The following is an 18,457-nucleotide window of genomic DNA, read 5'->3' as shown; positions in this document are numbered from 1 at the left end:
TTGGGAGAGGCCACAACAGTGAGAGGCCCGCGTACCGCAAAAAAAAAAAAAAAAAAAAAAAAAAGGACCCTATAGAGTTGAAGTCCTATTTCTCTAGGACAACTAAACAGCCACATGAATACATAAAAACAACCTTGACCCCTACCTTATATCATACACACGCACAGAAAGAAATCTTAAAGTTAATCACATACCTAAATGTAAAAATTAAACTGCAAAGCTTTTTTTAATTATTATTTTAAAAAAATTTTTGGCCGAGCCACACGGCTACTGGAATTTTAGTTCCCTGACCAGGGATCGAACCTGGGCCCTTGGCAGTGAGAGTGCAGAGGCCTAACCACTGGACCGCCAGGGAATTCCACTACAAAGCTTTTTGAAGAAAATATAGGAGAAGTTTTTTCTGCAACTGCGGGATATCTTGGAACACAAAAATCAAAAGCCGTGTAAAAGCTGGGTGACCTTGAGCAAGCAATTTGATTTCTCCAGAACTTAGTTTACTCATCTGTAAAATGGGAGCCCTAACACTGTTAGATTTATAAACAGAGCTGCTGTGAAGATTGTGAAGATGACATACAGAATATGGGCACGTAAAGAGCACTAAGAGCACTCAGCAAATATTACCAATGATTGCTATAAGAGGGAGGTGCTTTGGGAGCTCAGAGTAGACTACATCCAGCATGAGGAAAGTAGTCAGGGAGGCCTACCTGGAGGAAGAGGACTACTTTAGACAGATTGGGGACAGGTCTCTTCCAGCAGAGGTGACTGCCTGGACAAAGGTCTGGAGGTAATAAGCAATGAATAGTGCCAGGTAGCTAAGGCAGAGAGGGCAAAGTGGGTGGTGACAAGAGATGAGGCTTCTTAGACCCTCAGGAGCCTCCTGATGTTGAATGCCAGACAGAGTAGTCTGATAGCACTTTACTCTCAGGGAAAGGGGTGGTGGGTCTCTGCCATTGTCTGGCTGTGTGATTTTGGGTTAGTCTGTTATCTTCATTTGAGAATATAAGGGATATGATCCTTTATTTCACAGTACTAAACTTTAATTTTCAATATTTCAAACATTTAGAATAGATGAAAAGGGTAGCACAATGAACACAGTACGTTCTTCTATTCGTTAGCTACTGCTGCCAAACAAATTACCTCAAAATTTAGTTGCTTGAAACAACAAACCTTTGGGACTTCCCTGGCAGTCCAGTGGTTAAGACTCTGCGCTTCCAACACAGGGGGCGTGGGTTCAATCCCTGGTTGGGGAACTAAGATCCCACATGCCATGCTGTGCAGCCAAAACAAAAAAACAAACAAACAAACATTTATTATGTCATGCAGATTCAGAGGGTCAGGGATCTGGGGGGTTCTGGCTCAGGGTCTTTTATGAGACTGCAGTAAAGATATCAGCCAAGGCTACGTCATCTGAAAGCTCAACGGGGGCTGGAGGAGCCACTTCCGTGTCAGCTCCCTCCCATGGCTATGGGCTGCAGGCCTCAGCTTCTCATAGCATGGACCTCCTCACATCACTGCTTGGACATCCTCACCACATGGCAGCTGGCTTCCCCCAGACTGAGTCATTCAAATGCAAGAGCAAGGAGGAAGACGCAGTATCTTTTATGATCTAGTCTAGAAGCTGCACGCTATCACTTTGGCCCAATTCCATTTGTTAAAAGTGAGTCACCTGGGGACGCACGACCTTTGCCCCGACGGCGGCGCCCCGGGCCCCCGAGGTTGCCTCGACTGAGGCAGGCGCGGTGGAGTCGCAGAAGCTGCGGGTGCGCAGGAGCTGTGGAGCCAACCCCGCGAGCCGGGAGCATGAGGACCTGGTGTCTGTGTCAGATTTGTACCTGCGGCTGAATATTTGGAAACATATCCTATGTATGGCAATGTTCTTCCACCTCAGAGTCTGAAGCCCAAGCAAGAATTTCGAGCATATCGTGGTAAAGTGGAAGGAATAACAACATTTAAGTCGGATGATCGTCCTTAGGAAATAGTCAAACAGCCTCGCCATGCACCAGAAGAATATAAACCAAAGCAGGGGGAGATTGATCTTGGTATGACCTACAAACGGGATCTTAATTCTTATAAAGTGCAGCGTGTGGCAATAGCTCGGCCTTTGGAGAGACAAGTTAAAGAAGGGAAGTTGCATACTGTCCCAACCTGTAAAGGTAACTTGCCATTTCAGAAATTAAAGAGCTAAAAAACAAAAACTTACTTCCAGCTTTGAGATCTAACATCGGATCGTGATTTTGGCGCATTGCCAAACTTAAGTCTCCGTGGCTTGGGAAAAAACTTTTTTCTCTGTTGTCCAAATAGTATTGTATAGTGAGGGAAAAAAAGAGTATTTTCTTGATGGAGAGTTAAGAGACCTGGATTCCTGTCCAAATTCAGCCACTTAATTAGTTTTCTCTATCTCAAGCCATGAAAACAAAGGATACCACTGAACAAGCATTATGTCATATTTGTCACATTATGCTACATTTAGTCCGCACTGTTCCTTTCCTTCCATCCCAGAATGAGCTGAAACGTCACTGAGCATACTGGAGCCTTTGAGAAAGTCAAATAAAGAGCAACCCTCTTTGCCATTCACAAAAAAAAAAAAAAAAAAAAAAGTGAGTCACCAAGTCCAGCCCACATTCAAGGGGAGGGGAATTAGTCTCCACCTTTGGAAAGTAGGAGCATCAAAGATTTTATGGACATATTTTAAAAGCACCACAACCTTACACCTATATTCAACAATTGTTAACATTTTTCCGTATGTGCTTTATATATGTGTGTGAATATATACGTATTTGTTTTTAAACATTTGAAAGTTTCATACATCCATCATGACCCTTCACCCCTAAATACTTCAGCATTTCCTAAGAATAGGGACGTTTTATTACATAAGTGCGATACTTTTATCACAGCAAAGAAAATTCATACTTATGCCAAGATATTATTTAATATTCAGTCCATTTCTAATTTTCTTCATTGTTCTAAGAAGTTTTTGCAGCTTTTTTTCTTAACAGGGATCAAATCAAGGTTCTTGCACTACAAGTAAAGATTGTATACTTCTAATCCCTTTTAATTAGAATCTTGTTTATTTTTCACAACGTTGATGTTCTAGAGCAAACAGGTCAGTCGGCTTGGAGGATGTCTCACAGTCTGGATTTGTCTATCTCCTCATGAGGCTGGTTTTTTTTTTTTTCTTTTCTTTGGCGGGGGACGGGGCATGCCACTCGGCTTGTGGGATCTTATTTTCCCGACCAGGGATTGAACCCGGGCCCTCAGCAGTGAAAGTCCCAAGTCCTAACCACTGGACCGCCAGGGAATTCCCTTGTGAGGCTGTTTTATTCTTTGTCTATCCCTTGTAATTCCCATAAATTAGACCTAGAGGCTTAATTCAATTGTCTTTTTTTTTTTTTTTTTTTGGCTGTGTTGGGTCTTTGTTGCTGCGCGTGGGCTTTCTCTAGTTGCGGCGAGCAGGGGCTACTTATCCTTGCGGTGGTGCCGGCTTCTCATTGCGGTGGTTTCTCTTGTTGTAGAGCACGGGCTCTAAGTGTGCTGGCTTTAGTAGTTGCGGCCCGTGGGCTCAGCAGTTGTGGCTCATGGGCTCTAGAGCACAGGCTCAGTAGTTGTGGTGCACAGGCTTAGTTGCTCTGAGGCATGTGGGATCTTCCCGGAAAAGGGCTCGAACCTGTGTCCCCTGCATTGGCAGGCAGATTCTTAACCACTGTGCCACCATGGAAGTCCCTCAACTGTCTTATAGTTTATTTTATTTATTTATTTTTTTCTTCTATTAGTGGAAACTAATGTGGAACATCCCCGCCCAGGAATCAAACCCATGCCCCTGCATTGAAAGCGTGGAGTCTTAACCACTGGACTACCAGGGAAGTCCTTATTTTATTCTTAATTTTTTTTGGCTGCACTGCGAGGCATATGGGATCTTAGTTCCCAGACCAGGGGTAGAACACACACACCCTGCAGTGGAAGCACGGAGTCTTAATTATTGGACTGCCAGGGAAGTCCCATTCGTCTTGTATTTTAAAATATTATTTTCTATCATAAAAGTCATAGAAACCCATTAAAGAAAACTTGGAAACTAGGGGGAAAAAAGGAGAAAAATCCTCTGTAATCCCCCCAACCCAAATAACCAGTGTTAGAGTTTTGCCCTTCTTCCCTGCCTTGTTTTTCCATAGCATGCTTTCTACCTACTGTAAATCAGTGGGCAGTGTCTCATCTATTGCAGCTTTACTCAGTGCTCTAGTGTGGTGGGCAACCTTCAACCTGGACCCCAGTGATCTCCGCCTCCCGGCATTCACATTATTTTTTTAATTTTTATTTATTTATTTTTTTGGCTGCATTGGGTCTTCGTTGCTGCACACGGGCTTTCTCTAGTTGCAGCGAGCAGGAGCTACTCTTCGTTGCGGTGCCCAAGCTTCTCATTGTGGTGGCTTCTCTTGTTGCAGAGCATGGGCTCTTGGTGCACGGGCTTCAGTAGTTGTGGTGCATGGGCTTAGTTGCTCTGCGGCATGTGGGATCTTCCCAGACCAGGGATCGAACCTGTGTCTCTGCATTGGCAGGCGGATTCTTTTTTTTTTCTTTCTTTCTTTATTTATTTATTGGCTGCATTGGGTCTTTGTTGCTGTGCGCGGGCTTTCTCTAGTTGCAGCAAGCGAGGGCTACTCTTTGTTGCGGTGTGCGGCCTTCTCACTGCGGTGGCTTCTCTTTGTTGCGGAGCACAGGCTCTAGGCATGCAGGCTGCAGTAGTTGTAGGCATGCGGGCTCAGTAGTTGTGCCTCATGGGCTCTAGAGCGCAGGCTCAGTAGTTGTGGCACACGGGCTTAGTTGCTCCACGGCATGTGGGATCTTCCCAGACCAGGGCTGGAACCCGTGTCCCCTGCATTGGCAGGCGGATTCTTAACCACTGCGCCGCCAGGGAAGTCCAGCAGGTGCTATTCTTATCCCCATTTCATAGATAGGAAACTGAAATTCAGGAAGGTTAAAGTTTGGGCGGCACCAGGTTGTTCCATTCTTCCTTAAACTTCGTCAATGCTCTGAGGATAATCTCCCGATCTGCTTAATTTAAACCCCTTGGGGTCCGCCATCGTGGGTCCCCAAGCCCCAGCTCTGTGCATTCTCTTCATTCTCTCCCACACTGTGTGCGTGGGGGACTACTAGGGCGGACCACCGGGTTGGCTTGTGGGGACCTTGAATGCCCCCACATTGAGTTGGAACCTTACCACGTAACCGCCGGGGAGCCAGGGATGGTTCTTGAGGAGGGAAACGGACAAGGCCAGCGCTTTCTCCGTGGGGTCGTAGGTCTGTCCCTCCCTCTCCTGTCACTCACTCCTTGGGGAACGCGGTGGAAGGCGCCCAATCACAGCCTCCCGCTGGAAGCGACCTCGTTGCCCCTGGCAACAGAGTCCAGGGGAACCACCGAGACGCGGCCCGACAGTGCAGAGAGCTCACTCCGGGCCAGCAAGGCTCGGAGATCTAGAAAGCGGAGCCTGACCGATTGTCACGTGGGCTGCCCACGGGAAGGCGGGACTTCCGGCGGCCCAGTATTTTCTTTCCGGTTGTTGGCTCCTACCGGCCCCTCCCTTACTGGCCCCTGCGCCCCCCTCCCCCCGCGGCCCCCGCCGCCGGGCCCGCCGCTACCATGAAGAAATTCTTCCAAGAGATCAAGGCCGACGTCAAGTTCAAGAGTGCGGGGCCCGGGCAGAAGCTCACGGAGTCGGTGGGGTGCGTGACAGGCGCTGAGGCTTGAGGCCCGGGGGCGGAGATCAGCGGAGGGGGAGGGGCGGGGAGGCCAGTGAAGACGAGAGGCGGGGAGGGCTGCAGAGAGTCAGAGCGTGGGGAGAAACCTCGGGGGGCGGGGCAAGAGGGAGGGAGTGGGAGTAGGGGAGAGGGGAGGCCTCCGGGGGCGGGGCAGGAGGGGGCGGGGCTGCAGGAAGTGATGGGGGGGTCCCTGGAGAGACCCTAGGGGGTTAGGGCGGGCGGTAAGGGAGAGGTCGGGGATGCGGAGAAGGGGCCCAGAAGAGGCATCGCATAGGGTTTGGGGGAATCTAGGTGACCAGAGATTGGGGACTGAGCCTGGAGAAACAGGTAGAGCTGGGGTCGCAAAAAGTCGTGAGGCTTAGATTCTGTGGCGATAGGGATCTGGGCCTTGGTTCTGGAGCAGGAGGGAGGACGGGTTGAGGATCTGGAAGGCCAGGGAGCCTGAGGTGTTGTTGGAAGGGTGGTCAGGGACTTGGGAGGTGCGGGTGAACTGGGTGGGTGGTGGGTGCTGCGAGGAGCTGAGGAAGGTCTGGGAGGAGAAGGGAGGCAGGTGGGTGGAGATGGGGAGCTGGGGGAGTCTGCTACCGGAAGGAGGTGGGGGGCCTCGTGGGTGATGGCTGAGTGGCCTGGAGGTTCCGAGGGTGACCTGGGAGGGGAGGGGAGGTGGCCTGCATTTCCAGGCCTCTGTGACTTATCTGGGGAGGACTTGGAGAAGAGAAGGGCCTGGGGCCACACTGGAGACTCCATGGGCAGGTGTGAGGGGCCAGTGCTGTGCAGAGGATAGTGAAGAGCCGGAGCAGGTGAGGATGCCAGACTGAGGGCCGGTGGGCTGAGAAGGAGGCTCCACTGGGGGGGATGGGATGAGAAGAGGGAGTTCAGGAGGGGCTGGGGCTGCTACCAGGAGCTACGGAGGGGGCTGGGGGACCCGAGGGGGTTTAGGATGGGGAGTGACTGAAGAAAGAGGTCAGCCTGGGGAGGGTTGTGTGAGGCATAATGGAAGGGATTGTGAAGAGGTCGGGGCTGGGAGGGGGTCAGAGGAGAGGCAGGGAGGCAGGAAGGGGTGGTGAGGGCATCATGAGGTAGTGGGGGTGGGTGAGGGAGAGTGGGTGCGTGGCAAGGACATCAGGGCATCTGTCACGAGGATTGGGGGCCCCTGGGGTTCTTGGGAGGGGACAAAGGAGTAGTGGGACAAACGAGGCCCATGAGGGTCAGATCCATGAGTACGGGAGGGAAGTGCAGGTCCTGGGAGCCTGGGGCGGTGACAGGGAGAGGAGGCCACCTTAAGAGGGGCCCAGGGAGAGCCGTGGGCCAGACAAGGGGGTCCATTCATTTGTTCATCAAGTAGTGGGTGGAGGTGGGGGGCTGGTGCAGCTGGACTGTGTGTGACAGGAAGGAGGTGGGGGCTGATGGCTGTGTCAGACTGGAGGCCTGGGAGGACAGGAGAGGGGAGTCACATGGAGATCCAAGCTTCTGTGATGTGCCTGGAGCCGGACTGGAGACTCAGGGTGCGTGCGAGGGTGTGTGTCCAGCACTGTTACGACATGAAAATCCGTGCCCTCTCAGGGCTCACGTTGTAGTGGGGAGAGGTGGACAAGTAGAACAATACATAAACGATGAAAGATCAGCCCTGAAGAAAAATAAACAGGGTCCAGAGAGTGAGCCATGTGGGTGACTGTTAGGTGGTCTGGGAATGCCTCTCTGAGAAGGCGACTTTTGAGCGAGAGCTGGATGAGGTGAGACTCAGCCGTGTGGAAATCAACCCGTCTCTCTGTCTCTGTCACACACACATACACACACACACACTTGAAGCGGTGCCTGTCCGTCCCAGGCAGAACACTCCAGGCAGAAGGCACAGAATATGCAAAGGTCCTGTCATAGGAGGTTGGGTCTGTATGAAGAACAGGAGGGAGTTTAGATAGGAGTGAACAAGGGAAAGGGGCAGGTTGTGAAGGTCCTGGCCTGTAGCGTGCGGAGGCTGCAGGATTCTGTCCTGCATGGGATGAGAGGGCTTTGTGCAGAGGAGTGACTGGGTTTTAGAAGGATCCCTCTGGCTGCCCAGAGGAGCCATGAAGCGGGTGAGTGAGGGGTCTTGGAAAAATGGCGTTTTTATGGAAAGATGGGGCTAGGGTGGCACTACGTGACTTGTCTTTTCTTCGACCTGAAACTCTCAGCTGTTGGGAGGGCTGGAGAGAGGGGCCGGGATGGGCAGGAAGCTCCCAGAGGCCTGGGGACAAGAAAAGAGGGCTGCCCGGGTGTCTGAGCAGAGCGGGAAGCATGAGGGCCATGAACTCAGAGCCTTGGCTCCTGAGAAGGTTCTACAGATATAGCACAGATGATTCCAACTACTGGCATCGGGAGAGGGTCCTGAGGAAAGGAGAAGCGTGAGGCAGGTGAGTCAGACCCTGGTGGGAAGAAGGCCATGTCTGCTGGAACGTCAAGGCCAGGTCGTTCTCGAGCTAGGATGGGTTAGGAAGCTGCCCATCCTGTGGGATGATCACCCTGCCTACTTCCCAGGGTGGAGGGGAGATTAACCAGATCTTTGTTTGGGGTTTTTTTTTGGCCTTGCTGCACAGCATGCCGGATCTTAGTTCCCTGACCAGGGATCAAACCCGAGCCCAAGGCAGTGACAGCACCGAGTCCTAACAACGGGACCACCAGGGAAGTCCCTAAACCAGACCCTTGTAACACACTCCACGCAGGGCCTGCGTGCGGCCTGGCCCGCTGCCCAAGCTTCCGTGACCCTCTGGGGCTTGTGAAAGGGCGTCTGGAGCTCTCGCTGGGAGGCACGTTGCCATGCGTAATAGATGCGCTGAGCGACAGCTAGCTCCTGGTGCGCTGTCTGGCACACAGTAGGTGCTCGGTAGATGAAGCCTCCGTGTCTCGCCCTGGTAGACAGTAAGGGTGGAGCCTCTCGCGCAGGGAAGGGGGTGAAGAGCATCAGCCCCTGCGGACGGTAGGTGCGCTTTTACCTCGCCTGACAGATGATGACTCCGAGGCCCAGGCCGGTGCAGGATTTGTCCCAAGTAGCAGGCAGGGCAGGGAGCAGAGTCACCGTCTGCCTCCCGAGGCTCCTCCGTCTGCGTTAGACCCGTCTGGTGGCCGTGGTGGCCCCTGGGGCAGAGGCCCATGTCTGTCTGCTGGGGCAGGAGCAGAAGTGGGAGAGGGACAAAAGCTCTTCTGTCTGCCCCCACGTCACCTCACGGTCCCTCCGCATCTCCTTAGGGAGAAAGCCCCCAAAGAAAAGCCCAGCAAGCCGGCGCTCCGGCAGCCCCGCCAGGGACCTACCAATGAGGCACAGATGGCGGCCGCGGCGGCCCTGGCCCGGCTCGAGCAGAAGCAGCCCAGGGCGCGGGGTCCCACGTCACATGAGTCCATCCGGAGCCAGGGTGAGCCTCGGCCGTCCTTGGGCCACGGGGTTGGGTACGGGGGGCGGTGGAGCGGGCCTCTGCCCTTCTGTCCTCGAGGCTGATCCTTGACTTTTCATGCGTTCCAGGTCCTGTGCTTGGCTCTGGCTGAAAATAATTTCATAGCCAGTGACTCGGGGTGGGAGGAGGGTTTAAATCACAGCTGTGAGCCAGTCCACAAAGGGGCCAGGCAGGTGGAAAGGCCGAGGGGGGCTGCTGTGGTCTGGGTGGCACGGATGTCAGGGAGGTTGCGGAGGGGAGGGTTGGGACTCGGGGGGGGGGGGAGCACGGTGGCCTGGCGCAGCCTGGGGGCATGGAGAGGTTGGCGGGCTGGGAGGACCTTCAGCTGGAAGGACTAGAATTTGACCCACACGAGGGTCCATGCCGGGGAATGGTGTGCCTGGCTCACACACTGACCCGTCCCTGCCTCTCCCTCCAGTGAGAAAGGAACTTCAAGCTGAAGCGACTGTCAGTGGGAGCCCGGAGGCCCCATGGACCAACCCGGTAAAAGCATCACGATGGCAGCATGACACCAAAGGGGTGGCCTGGGGCGGGCAGGGGAGCTGGGAGCCCTTAGAATGCCCGCTTGGGCTCTCTTCTGTGTTTGGTCTGATTGGTGCCCAGCCCTGGGCGGTAAGCATCTGGTGCTGGAGAGATGCAGAAAGGACATCGGGGTGGATCGAGGTCATCTCTGGCCTCAGGACGCTGGGGATCCCCGTGGTTTAGGGCGGTGTCATCTGGGACCTGTGCGCTTGGCATCTAATGACACCAGGCCCAGGCCCTGGGGGAGGGACTGCACCTCCGTTAAGTCCCCTCCCTCCCCTGTAACCCCATGAAGGTAGGTGCTGTTACAGTTCCCACTTTTCAGAAGAGAAAACAGGTTCAGAGAGGTGAGGCCTGGTGCCCTTGGTCATGCACTTCGAAACCAGCAGGGGCAGGACTGGAACCCCAGTCTGTCTGAGTCCAAAGCCCTTAGCCTTAGCACTGCCCTCTGCTGCCTTCCTCGGATACAGGAGGGCACCATGGAGACTGGTGTAGTCAGGGAGGCCTTCCTGGAGGAGGCAGGCCTCAAAGGAGAACTTGGCAGAAAGGGTGTTCTGAGCAGCACCACCTGTGAGTCCTCACTGAATTTCGGAATGGAACGGACCCTGGATATTACCTAGGAATTGAAGCCCAGAGCAAGGCTGGGACTCATCCAGGGCACCGTGACTCCTCACTCTCCCACCAAAGCCCCTCCCTCACCAGGTAGGGGGGCGGGAAGAGCAGGAACGATCAATTCAGCACTTACACCGTGTCCGGAGCTGCTCCACACTTTCCGTTCCTTACCTTGTTGAATTCTGAGGTGGTCCCTCAAGGACATCTTACAGACCAGAAGACAGGCTCAGAGGGGCTTGGCCACTGGGCCACGGGGTCCCATGGCTAATAGGTAGAGGGGACAGCATTGGGACCAGGATGTCTGGCTCCCAGGGCCACGCTCTCAGGACTGTGGCACTCGGGCGGCTCGGGGTGGCCTCTGTCCACAGTCTAGGCTCAGACACCCTCACCCATCCTCCCAGGTGCCCAAGCCCAAAGAGGAGGGCTCGACCCACCTGGCAGTGCCCGGAGTGTACTTCACCTGCCCGCTCACAGGGGCCATCCTGAGGAAGGACCAGCGGGACGCCTGCATCAGAGAGGCCATTCTCTCGGTGAGTGCCGGCCCCGGTGCAAGAGCTGCCCCCCGGGAGCCCGGGTGGCACAGAGCATATGCTGTGGTTCTGTTCTAACCTCTCTAAAGAGGGAATACTTACCTGAGGGACAGAATTCAAGATACAGAAGGGTAGGCGGGGAAAAGCCGCCTCCCACTCACCTCGCGGCCATTCTCCCTGAGGCAGCAGCTGTAAGTAGTCTAGGCCCCTTTTCAGAGATGCTCCAAATATGTACAAACTACCGATACATCTATATCTGCCACACGTGCTGTGTGTTTGTTTTACGTAAAAGGTAATGTACCGTTCACGCCTGACGTGGAAACTGCGAGGTATATCAGTGCAGAAAGAACTTCCACATTTTTTTTCCCCTTAAAACTCTGTATTTGGAAATAATTTCAAACCTAAAGAAAAATCGCAAGGAGAACAAAAAGAACACGTGAACATCCTTTAATCAGGGTGGGAGTGTCCTCTTACTGTTCTGACAGATTACTACGAACTTGGTGCCTCCAGACAGCATGCCTCTTATAATTCTGGAAATTAGAAGTGGGACTTGGGTCTCACGGGGCCACAGTCAAGTTGGCCGCAGGGCAGTGTGCCTTCTGGGAGCCCTAGGGGGAGTCAGGCTGTCTGTACTCCATGGCTCCTTCTCTGTCTTCACAGCCAGCGGTGCCAGGCCAGGTCTTTCCCAGCTGCCATCTCTCTGCTTCTCTCTCTGGCTCTCTCTTCCCCCTTTTAAGGGCCCTTGTGATTCCATTGGGCTCACCTGGCTAATCCAAGCTAATCTCTAATCTCCCTATTTTAAGGTCCACTGATCAGCAGCCTTAACTCCATCTGTCACCTCCACACCCCCTGACCCATAACATACTCCCAGGTTCCAGGGATCAGGTCACAAATATGCATGTCATTCTGCCCACCTTACTCACATTTGCCAGTTGCTAACATTTTTACCCCATTGGCTCTGTCACGCCTCTCTGTTTTTTTCTGAGCAGTTCGAAAGCCTGCATTCTCCACAGTGACTGCGTGATGACTCACGGCAAATTGTTCCCTGACTCTTTAACCAACCCCGTGTTGGTGTTGATAAGCGCATAGGAAGTTCCCAGTCTTTTGCTAGTGAGGACAATATTTATGATGAAAACCTTGTCTGTACATCACTTTGAGCTGTAGGCTCCATTCCAGAAGCAGAGTTGCTGGGACAGAGGACAGCGTGTAGGGCTTTGGAGAGTTGTCACCAGATGAACCTCCATGTGGGTTGTCCTGATTCACACTCACCCAGCAGTGTGTGAGAAAATACCCATTTCCCTGTCCCCCGTTGTCACTGTGGGTTACCAAACATTTTTTGTCTTTACCAAAACTGATTGGTAAAAATAACATCTCAGCATAGTTTTAGTTTGCATTTCCTTTTTTAGGCTTAGGCTGGCTGTGTTTTCATATGAGAATGCATCCTTTGCCCATTTTTGTGTTGGGTGGTGTTTTTTTTTCTTATTGATTTGTAGGCACTCTTTACATATTAGGAAAAACTAGCCTTTTGCCTAGGATCTGAGTTGTGAATATTTTTCTCCAGTTGTTTACTTTTTAGAGTTGGCTTATGGTCATATGGCCATGTAGAAATTTCTAATCTCTATGTAATTCAATGTGTCAGTCTCATTTTATGGCTTCTGGGTTTTGTGACCTACTTAGGAAGGCCTTCCCCACTTCAGGATTAAAACAACTCTTCCATGGTTTTTCTAGTGCTTTTCTGTTTTGCCTTTTGTTGTTTGCTTTGTTTAATGTTTAAAGCTTTGATCCCACTAGAATTATACCTGTGTAGAATAGGACGCATGGAGCTAGTGTTATTCCTTTTTTTTTTCCGGATCGTTATCCAGTTTTCCCCAATCCTCATTTATTGAAACACCTGTCTTTTGGCCACCGTGAAATCTGCCATTATCACAAAGTAAATCCCTACATGGATTCGGTTCCTTTCTGGATGTGTCTGTTCTTTTGTCCCCTTGTCCGTTCGTGCACCCTGGTCCTAATTTAAACGAGGCTGCAGGCTGCCTGGGAACATCTGAGAACAGCATTTGGAGCTGCAGCTCTTCCCTGGGTGGGTGGGTGTGCTTGTCCTGAGGAGGCTGGAGTAGGGGGCGGTCAGCCTGGCTCAGCCTTGTCCTGAGAATGCCCCCCATCTTACTGCTGCTTCTCTGCAGACCCGATTTCTCTGCCCTTCCACGTATTTTTGTCCTACCCTGGCAACTTACTGGCAGACTGGGCTGGGTCCCAATTTGAAGTTCCCAGGAGAGCTGGCCCAGTTCAGATCAGACAACTAAGTGACACAGTGTGGCTGCTGAAGGCTCACCCCAGTGTAGCTGAGGGAAGGTAGCTGGGGCAGGGTGGAAGCCCCACAGCTGCCTTCCAGGAGCTGTGGCTGGGCTTCTGCAGGGCTGCCCAGGGGTAGATCTGAGGGGGCCAGGTCTTCTGTGCTCTTGATTCATCACCTCTGGTGACCCAGCTGTTCACCCCCACCATTTTTTTTTCTTTTTGGCCACACCTTGCGGCATGTGGAACTTCCCCGACCAGGGATCAAACCCGTGGCCCCTGCAGTGGAAGCGCAGAGTCTTAACCACTGGACCGCCAGGGAGGCCCCACCCCCACCATTATCCAGGCAGAGCAAATGACTTTGGGGCTGACGCGGGTGCCAGCCCCACTCGCCATGTAACTAGTGACTTTCTGGGGCTGCAGAGAAACACCACCATACGGTGTGGCTGTGTGCAGTGGCTGTCCAGAGCGTGAGCAGATCTGCTGCCCAGTCTTGCCCCTCGCCTTAGTTTTCCATTCTTAGCCTCTCCTCGCTGGGGTGCTGTTCGCAGGGTCCCATGGGGACTGGTCAGTGATGTCTCCACTATCTTGCCTCCCCCAGGAGTGATCAGGCAGCCACAGGTCACAGACCTCTTTTGCGTCCTGTCTCTGCCACCTCCGTCTGTTTCTAGAACGTCCCTTGTAGGGATGGGGGATGAGGAGGGACGGCAGGTCCGCGGTGGCTGGCGGGTCCCGGGCACTCAGCTGCTGCGCCCTTGGTGGCGCTCAGTGCTGGCGTTGGGCACCAAAGCCAGAGCGGTAGGCAAAGGTCTGTGTCACGCGGACACAAGGGGTGGCGTAACACGGGCTGCCATCGCCCCCTTTTCCCTAGACGTGAGGGCAGGGCTGAGGCCCCAGGCTGGAGTCATCAAAAGGGCTTTCCTCTTCCTTTTTCTGCTGTTGAGTTTGCTTCCGTCCCACGCTAGGGCCTGCTGTGAGACAGTTCTTACTGTTGTCACCGGTGTCACTGCTGCCACCTGAGTGCTGAGACCTGGCTGCTTGGCTGGCATGGCCTCCAGGCCCTGAGGTGGACGCTTTCTGACTCAGCTTTTCTTCCTCCTCCCAGCACTTTTCCACCGACCCAGTGGCCGCCTCCATCATGAAGATCCACACGTTCAACAAGGACCGGGACCGGGTGAAGCTGGGCGTGGACACCATCGCCAGGTGAGTGGGTGGCCCCCTCCCACTGGGGTGCCAGCTCCTGGGCCTCCATCGCGATCGGCTGAGCGGCCCCAGAGGGAGCACGGCCCTGGGAGTGAGGCCAGGCCCCACCCTTCACTCCCCCTCGCCCTTGGGGAAGGGCCTTGGCCTCTCTGAGCTTTAGTTTACCAGTGTTTAGAATGAAGAGGTTTACTGAATCGGGCGTTTCCAACCCTGGCTTCCCTTTGGGATCATCAGAAGAATGTGAAGCAGGCAGGGTCTCACCCGCCGACTGCTCCTCTGATGGGAGCAGGTCGGGGGCGGGGCCAGAAGTCTGTTGCTCAGCAACCCCCAAGCCGGCTCTGGGGGCCCATCAGCTCTGGCTCTGCCTGCTCCACCCCCACCACGGTGGCTCCTTGGTGCCCTCAGGGGGAGACAGGACCAAGGAGGAGGCCCAGTGTCGGGGGCACCAGGGGTTGGGCTCTATGGGGTGTACAGGGTATGATGGCAGCCCTCCCGGGGGGTCACTCTTAGCACGAGCCGGTGTGGCTCTGAGCTGCTCTCCCCTGTCCGCCCAGGTACCTGGACAACATCCACCTGCATCCCGAGGAGGAGAAGTACCGGAAGATCAAGCTTCAGAACAAGGTGTTCCAGGTGAAGGCTGCCACCAGAGTGACTTAGCCTGGGGTGGCCGGCGTGGCCGGGCCTGTGAGGCCACCCAGGACCCAGGCTGGCGGTGGGAGCAGCTGGGCTGCAGCCAGCCAGTGGCAGCCAGAGCCGGCTGCAGAAGGGCCCCTGCAGGGCTTGGGAGTTGAGGTGGGCAGAAGGTGCCAGGCAGGGAGGGAGGGCTTCGTGAGCGCAGGACGAGCACAGTACGCGTACACTGTCTGCTCTCGCCACCAACCCACGGTGTGACTCGACTTTTCTTTGAATTAGCTGGGAACACACCGGCACTGGGGAGATTTTTCACGCAAATGCAGACTTCTGGTTTCTGTGGAGAAATCGCAGGGTCCTAGCACTCTGGCCCATGGTACCCGTGCAGCTGGCGGGGCCCCGCTCTCTCCTGGGGGTCCCCACCCACATCCAGCATCCCAGGGCCTGCCTCCCCCGCTTCTGGGGACTCCCAGCCTCCGCTGTCCTTTGGCTCTTCAGCCTCCTTCACCCTGGTGTTGACCTTTTGGGATCCCAGGCCCTCTGTGAGCTCACCCCTGCAGACAGCTTTTGGGGTTCATCCTGTCCAGGGGCAGCGGCCGCTCTGAGACTGGGGACTCTGGGCCAGAAGGGCGGGGTGGGCAGTGAGGCCGGTGGGGCACGAGGAGGCCTCAAGGGTCCCTCATGACCTCTGGCTCCGCTCTCAGGAGCGCATTAACTGCCTGGAAGGGACCCACGAGTTTTTTGAGGCCATCGGCTTCCAGAAGGTGCTGCTTCCGATCCCCGACCAGGGTAAGAGAAAAAGAGAAGGGCCGTGGCTGAGCCCAGGGGCAGGGGTGGGAGGGGCCCGGCTCGGGGGGGGGGGGTCTCCCTGCCACGGCAGAGTGACATGCCCACGTGTCCCAGAGGGCCCCGAGGAGTTCTACGTGCTGAGCGAGGCCGCCCTGGCCCAGCCCCAGAGCCTGGAGCAGCACAAGGAGCAGCTGCTGCGCGCCGAGCCCGTGCAGGCCACACTGGCCCGTCAGCGCCTGGTCTTCCGGCCCTCGCCCCTGGCCTCCCATTTCGACCTGCCTGCGGACTTCTTCAGCCTCACGGCGGAGGAGCTCAAGCGAGAGCAGCGGCTGCGGTCAGAGGCCGTGGAGCGGCTGAGCGTGCTGCGGACCAAGGCAATGCGCGAGCGGGAGGAGCAGAGGGAGATGCGCAAGTACACGTACACGCTGCTGCGCGTGCGCTTCCCCGACGGCTGCCTCCTCCAGGGTGCGTGCTGGGTGCTGGCGATGCTGCCTTGGGTCTGCTGTGCGCCGGCAGGAGCAGGCTGCTCTGGTCTGAGCTCGTCCCGGGGGAGGAGGCCGAGGGCTCAGGGGGGCTCCCACGAGCTCCAGCGCCACACTTGTCCCCCCGCCAGGGACCTTCTACGCCCGGGAGCGGGTGGCAGCACTGTACGCATTTGTCCGGGAGGCCTTGCTGATCGACTGGCTGCCTTTTGAGCTGCTGGCCTTGGGAGGGCAGAAGTTGTTGGAGGACGAGAACCTGGCCTTCAATGAGTGCGGGCTGGTGAGTGACGACGGGCTCCTCGCACAGCGGAACTGGGTTTTCTGGGTTCTTGGTGAATCAGCACAAACCTCCGAGGAGGGGGATGCTCTTCAGTTGGAGGTGGCATTAGGGGAAGGGGTCCTGGGGCCAGGCTCCCTGGGTGTGAGTCCCACCTTTCCACTTCCTTGCCATGTGATCTTGAGTAACTTCTCTGTGTCTACAAAATGGGAATGTGCCCAGTGTGTAAGAGTCCTCTGTGGTGCAGAGCCAAGGTGGCATTCAAAATGCAAGGAATTACTGGGGAGGGTGTAGGAGGGGGCTGGAGGGTGGTCAGACCCTGATTCAGGGAGGCCTGGACAGGAAGTCCTGACTGCTGCCCGATGTTGGGTTGGCTTCAGCCAGGCCAGGGGGCGTGCCCGAGCCCGGGTCATCATCAGAGAAGTCCCTGTTATATGAGAATGGACTGAGTGCATGGGTGTGCCGTCAGCGGCGGGGAGCAGTCCCGGCTCCAGCAGGAAGATTTGAACGTGAAGCGGGAGCTCTGTCACATAAAGGCCAGAGCGAGGCTGAGGCTTCTTACCCCACTGCAGGTCCCCTCGGCCCTCCTGACCTTCTCGTGGGATGCAGCCGTGCTAGCAGACATCAGGGCTGCAGGGGCCCAGCCAGACTCATCTGTCCTGAAACCCGAGCTCCTGTCGGCCATCAAGAAGCTCTAATGAAATAAAAGCAAGGTTGGCTTCAGCCCCTGTGGGTCTGTCTCATGCTCCCTCCCTGCTTCCTACACATTCCCCTCGTCCCCAGTCCCCCCACCACTCCGGGGCCTCCCAGCCTCCTCCAGAACCTCCTCCTGCCCACGGGCACCACAGGCATGGAGAGGGGTGCTGGTTGGCCCGTGGATGCGTGCCGAGACTGCCACCTGGATGGGGCAGCCTCTAGTAGCCTGCTTAGAGAAGCCCGGGCCCAGTCCCCATGTGCTGCGGCCTCGGTGGCTGTGGCTAGCCCTGAGGTGACTGGCACAAGAACGAGACCCTGGGCCTGTCAAGACATGGTGTGTAAAATTCTAAACCTGAATAAAGTTTCCCGGTGGTGAGTTGAGGCCGTGGGAGGCGGTGTAGGGTGGCAGCTCTGCAGAGCCACCAGCAGGTGAGGCCCGGCCGTGGCTCCCGGTGAAGTGGGGCCGGGCAGACACCCTGTGGCCACCTGGGCACCCAGGAGCCCCTCATGTCCGAGGCGAGCTCTTCACTTCCCGCACCTTCCTAATTGTCGTCCCCACCGGCCTGATGAGCCAGCCCTGCTGAGCGCTTCCCAGGGCCCCAGAGCCTTGCAGGCCCCACAGGGCAAGCTCCCCCAGATGTCCACATCCTCCTCCCTGGACCTGTGAATGCATTACTTTATGTGACACAGGGACTTGGCCTGTGATTGAGGATGAGATGGGAGGTGGCCCTGGGTTAACCTGGTGAGTTCTAATGCGTGGAGGAAAACAGAAGGGATGGGGAGATGTGGAGGAAGGGGCCATGTGCCAAGGATTCGGGTTGGCCTCCAACAGCTGGAAGAGGGACAGAAACAGATTCCCTCTAGAGCTTCCAGTGGGAACCAGCCCTGCTGACACCTGATTCTGAGCCAGTGAGGCCCTTGTCGGACTTCCGCCCCCCAGAACTGCCGGTAGAACAAGTCTGGCGGTTTGTTGCAGCAGCCGTGGGGAGCCAACGCAGACAGGGGGACCAAGGCCTGGAGGGTGTGGGCACTCGCCCCCGGTCACACCTCTGCCGGGAGACACCTGAGCCCCTGCTCCTGACTGCTCATCTGGATCGTCCCCTCCCTCTCACCCGCAGCCTGGCCCCGGGCTGTGGCCCCTACTGGACCCTTGCCTTCACAGAGGCCAGTGGTGGCTAGTTCTCTGGCCACTGTGAGATTAAAGCATCTAGGCCCCAGATGTGATTAAAACAAAATTCCCTGGTAACGCCG

At 55.4% G+C, this 18,457-nt stretch overlaps 1 protein-coding gene across 2 annotated transcripts; it reads left to right on the top strand.

The window, feature by feature from the left end:
- Positions 1–5,595: 5,595 nt before the first annotated feature.
- Positions 5,596–17,242, top strand: UBXN6 (UBX domain protein 6). 2 transcript variants are annotated; one of them, XM_029218136.1, is made up of 10 exons: positions 5,596–5,712; positions 8,971–9,134; positions 9,592–9,656; positions 10,709–10,837; positions 14,235–14,332; positions 14,887–14,962; positions 15,667–15,751; positions 15,866–16,216; positions 16,365–16,513; positions 17,083–17,242. In XM_029218136.1, the coding sequence occupies exons 1-10, from the start codon at positions 5,630–5,632 to the stop codon at positions 17,206–17,208; spliced, it is 1,326 nt and encodes a 441-aa protein (XP_029073969.1). In that variant the 5' UTR covers positions 5,596–5,629; the 3' UTR covers positions 17,209–17,242. The 2 variants fall into 2 exon arrangements, with proteins under 2 accessions (XP_029073969.1, XP_029073970.1); XM_029218137.1 differs by lacking the exon at positions 5,596–5,712 and adding an exon at positions 6,852–8,138 and having other exon boundaries at positions 17,083–17,222.
- Positions 17,243–18,457: the final 1,215 nt, after the last annotated feature.

This window comes from Monodon monoceros, unplaced genomic scaffold, assembly GCF_005190385.1.
Source record: "Monodon monoceros isolate NGI ecotype Baffin Bay Population unplaced genomic scaffold, NGI_Narwhal_1 Super_Scaffold_12, whole genome shotgun sequence".
Taxonomy (NCBI): Eukaryota; Metazoa; Chordata; class Mammalia; order Artiodactyla; family Monodontidae; genus Monodon; species Monodon monoceros.
This window is presented reverse-complemented; position numbering and strand designations above follow the sequence as displayed.